General features: G+C 48.5%; 1 protein-coding gene across 4 annotated transcripts in view; it reads left to right on the plus strand.

Moving 5' to 3' along the window:
* Positions 1–2319: 2319 nt before the first annotated feature.
* Positions 2320–4604, plus strand: part of DNPEP (aspartyl aminopeptidase) — a 32964-nt gene continuing 30679 nt past the window's right edge. For 2 of the 4 annotated variants that reach the window (XM_017856871.1, XM_017856880.1), the window contains exon 1: positions 2320–2488. In XM_017856871.1, the coding sequence (XP_017712360.1) occupies positions 2429–2488 (60 nt within the window). In that variant the 5' untranslated portion in view covers positions 2320–2428. The remainder of the gene's footprint in view (positions 2489–4604) is intronic. The other 2 variants (XM_017856873.1, XM_017856874.1) reach the window with 2 other exon arrangements.

The raw sequence follows: 4604 nt of genomic DNA on the forward strand, positions 1-4604 counted from the left end.
ACTTCCTCCTCCTGGGCCACACTGCTACTCTGAGAAATCCTCCCTGATCTCAAACACTGACCAAACTCCCAGCTGCATCTATATCAGAATCCCTGGTCTCTCCTTCCCCACCATTGCCCTTTACCCAGGGCCCAGAGCCGGGTGTCAGGGAGGAGAGGTGTGTTTTTAACCCACCTTGCAATGGATGGCCTGGCCAAGGCTGTTACTTACCGTGACTTAGCAGCCACATGCAGCATATTGCCATCTCTGGCTCACTCCCCCTTGCCAAGGACTGAAATGAAGAAGCCTCACTCTAGAGCATTGCCAGGGGTGTGCGGGGGGCGGGGACAGGGGGGGATGTCTGCAAGTGCCCAGGGTCTATCTTTCTGGAAGACGGCAGGAGGGAGAGGAAGACCTGGTGAGTGTCTATTACTGATTGTCCCTGGGACCCTGGTGGCCTCCCGGAGCTGCCACCTCCCTCCTTCCCTTCATGATCAGACTTTTCAAATGTCCTCCCTACACCCATCTTCGGTTTCCCCTTGCAGGCTCCTCATTGTCCCATTTCCTCAGAATTCTTGCAGCTGCAGTCACACAGGCTATTGGTCCCCTGCTGGATCAATGCTGTCTCATAGAAATACAATGGAAGCCACGTATGTCATTTTGAATGTTCTAGTGGCTGCAATTTTAAAATGTAACAAAAACAGGCCGAGGCATGGTGGCTCACGCCTATAACCCCAGCACTTTGGGAGGCCGAGGTGGGTGGATCATTTGAGGTCAGGAGTTCGAGACGAGCCTGGCCAACATGAAGAAACCTTATCTCTACTAGAAATGCAAAAATTAGCCAGGAGTGGTGGCAGGCGCCTATAATCCCAGCTACTTGGGAGGCTGAGGCAGGAGAATCGCTTGAACCCAGGAGGGGAAGGTTGCAGTGAGCCAAGATGGTGCCACTGCACTCCAGCCTGGGTGACAGACCAAGACTTTGTATCCAAAAAAAAAAAAAGTAATAAAAACAGGTGAAATTAATGTTACTAATATAGCAATGATAGTATATTTAACAATGTATCCAAAATACTATCATTTTAACCTGGAAGCAATATCTTAAAATGGAGATATTTCATACATTTTGTACATAATCCAATGTGTACATTGTTTTACAGGTATAGCGCTTTTCAGTGTGAGAGGTACTTGAAGGTATAGCCACATGTCAAGGGCTCAATAGCCCTGTGTAGCTGGTGGCTGCTGTACTAGCCAGTGCAGTTCTAGAGCCTTCATCCTCTACTTGGCATCCACACTTTCGCTGAGTCCAGTAATTATCCCATTCCCATGTGGCCTGTCTCCGGTGGGAGATTCGAAATCCATCCTCCCCCAGGGGCAGAGTCCTCATTCTACTCATCCCTCTGTCTCCCAGGGCACCATCAAACTGTGTGCCACACCCAGGAGGCCCTCAAAGCATGTTTGTTGATGGGAGTGAGCGTTGGGGATTGATTTTTGTGGTTCAGTTTTGGCTGTAAATGGTGTTTTATAGATTGCTTCTATAGAAGCACCCTGCTGCAATATTAGCAGAAACAAGCAGCAGTGGTTGTCAGCATAGGCAGAGGCCTCAGGGCAGATGGGGCTCCCTGAATCAAGCGGGGGAAATCCTGCTAGACAAGATACCATTTCTCTGGTTTAAGAGCCTGTCATTGCCACAGCGTGCTCCTCCAAGCAACCTCATCTCTGTTATAGCTCAGAGATAGCCCCTGTCAGAGTGCATTACACAAAGGATGTGTCTCCAGCAGCCCGCCACCAGGTTGACTGCTCCTCAGGGCAGAAACAGAAGTTATTCAGGTCGACAAGAGCCTGGCCCACAACAGATGCACAAGGCATGCATTTCGAATGAATAAATGAATGGATGACCAGAGCCAGTGAAGCCTCTATTCATGTCTTCATGCCCCAGAAAGTCTTTATTGAGCACTTACTACATCAGACACTGTGCTTGATACTGGGACACAGCAGGGAACAAGGAAACAGGGAGGGCCGTGTCCTCCTGGAACTCACATTCTGATGGGAGAGACAGACAATAAAAAAGTAAACACATATTAGTGAAATAATGAGAGCATTGGCTGGCAGGAAGCAAACAAAGGGGCCAAAATGGAGAATAAAGGAGGAGTTCTTCAAGGAAAGAAGAAAGTCTCTATCCTTAGTCTCCCAGAATACAAGACACCCCGCCCCCAGGTCAGGTGCCAACATTTAGACATTGGCCACCATACGTCAGCCTGAGGCTTGGGGTTCCCTGAGGATGTTACTGCTTCAAATTGCACTGATGATGTCATAATGGGCTCTAGGGATGATGGAGAGCCCTGGAAGTTGGGGCCCAAGGCAGGGGGATGATCTGGCAACAAAGGCACCTGGTTCAGGCCTGTCCACTCAGACCCAGTCTCCGGCCTTGGGAGGAGGCGAATAGGTCACCATGGCTCGGAGCCTCTCCACCATGTTCGTCCCCAACAGCTGGCTCAATGGCTACCACAAGGTAACCGGGGCCTGTCTAGTTCTGTGGTCAGCGGGAGTGTCCCAGCCAGTGCAGACACATGTTCCTGGGCACCGGCCTTCCCTGAGCTACGCACTGGCTTAGGCATTATGCGGATAAAGAGATGAATGAGATGGGGTCCCCTGCTCTCAATCTGCTAACAAACTAGACCTCCAGCAAGTGGGTTAACAGAATAATACTGATCATCATCTTGGCTAACTTTGGATGATTTAATCTTTCCAAACAATCCTGTCTGGTGCCCTATTGGCTCCACATTGCCCAACAACTGAGTTCAAGGGCAACCCACCCATCGGCACAAGTGTTTTTTGAGAATTTAGATGAGTGTTTCTCAGGGTGATCTAAAGATGGCAGAATTACTTGCAGCACCTGTTAAAAGTGGAGATCCCTGGGCCTCAGCCCAAATCTTCCAAATCAGGATCTTCAGGTATGGGGCTCATGAATCTGCAGTTTAAAAAGCACTCAGGGGATTCGCACCCTAAACACTGCCTTAGAGTTTAAACACCTGCCAGTTTCCAAGCCCCATGTCTGGTGGACCAGGGTGGGTCGGTTTCTGTTTGAGATGTGTGTTGGCCTTTGATATTTTTATTACTGATGAAAAGCCATGATTCATGAGCTGCTGGTGGCCAGCTGTCAGTTTGGAAAGGAGTCAGAGGCCACTGAGAACAGAATTTTCTATCTTTTCAACCCATCTATAAAATGCCTACCTGAGCAGACACTGTTTAAAAGCCATTAAAATAGCAGACACAGAATCACCCAGTCCCTGGAACTTTATAGACATATTTACTCAAACTCAAGTGCTTGCAAAGAGTAAATAAACGGGAAGCAAAATGAGTAAGCATCCCTAGAAACACGAACCGAAAGTAAACAGCTCTGTTCACTAAAATAAACAGGACAAATCCAGCGAGGATTAAATGACCTCTAGTTGGGTTGAGAGCCAGAAATGCCCCATCTTGGCTCCCAGAGGAAGGCGAGGGCCTGTGCCTGCCACCTGGAGGGGGTGCGTCAGAAGCTGTATTCCTTGGGGTCTCAGAGCTGGGCCTGCAAGGGCAGACATTACCCTCAGGTGGTAGGAGTGCACCCCAGGCCCCCTGGCATCCTGCTACAGGGCCTGAAAACCCTCATGTTTAAAGATTAAGAAGTGTGTCCTAAAAGTCTTCTGAAAAAGTCCACGTTTTCTAGAGGCATATTACCCCAAGTTACTTTTTTTTTTTTGAGATGGAGTCTTGCTCTGTTGCCCAGGCTGCCGTGCAGTGGTGCGATCTTGGCTCACCGCAACCTCCACCTCCTGGGTTCAAACGATTCTCCTGCCTCATCCTCCCAAGTAGCTAGGATTACAGCCATGCACCACCACACCCAGCTCATTTTTGTATTTTTTGTAGAGACAGGGTTTCACCATGTTGGCCAGACTGGCCTCGAACCCCTGACCTCAGGTGATCCTCCCAACTCGGCCTCCCAGAGTGCTGGGATTACAGGCATGAGCCACCGTGCCCGGCCCCAAGTTACTATTATTTGCCATTTATTCACTAATTTAGTAAACATTCATTGAGATCCTACTACATGTCAGGCCAGGCACTAAAGATATCAAGAACTGGTTCATAGACCTGTGCTTAAGTTGCTCACAGTTTAAAATGAGAGATAATACTGGCTCACAAGTACTGTCCACTTAACTATTTGAAGAACTCAGTGATGAGCACCCTACATGCATTATCCCATTTACTCCTCATAACATTACGAGGTTATGACTATCTTCCTCTCGTTTACAGATGAGGAAGCTAAGGCTCTAAGTCTGTGGTGTGATGGTAGATGTTTAACAGCTAGCTCTCTGGGCCAGGTGTGATGGCTCACAACTGTAATCCTAACACTTTGGGCGGCCAAGATGGGAGGACTGCTTGAGTTCTGGTGCTTGCCACCAGCGTGGGCAACATGGTGAAACTCCATCTAAAATTAAAAATTAAAAAAAAGAAAAGTATCCAGGCACAGTGGCTCACACCTGTAATCCCAGCACTTTGGGAGGCCAAGGTGGGGGAATCACTTGAGGTCAGGAGTTTAAGACCAGCCTGGCTAACATGGCAAAACCTTGTCTCTACTAAAAATTCAA

Source organism: Rhinopithecus bieti, unplaced genomic scaffold (assembly GCF_001698545.2).
Source record: "Rhinopithecus bieti isolate Rb0 unplaced genomic scaffold, ASM169854v2 scaffold_42532, whole genome shotgun sequence".
NCBI lineage: Eukaryota > Metazoa > Chordata > Mammalia > Primates > Cercopithecidae > Rhinopithecus > Rhinopithecus bieti.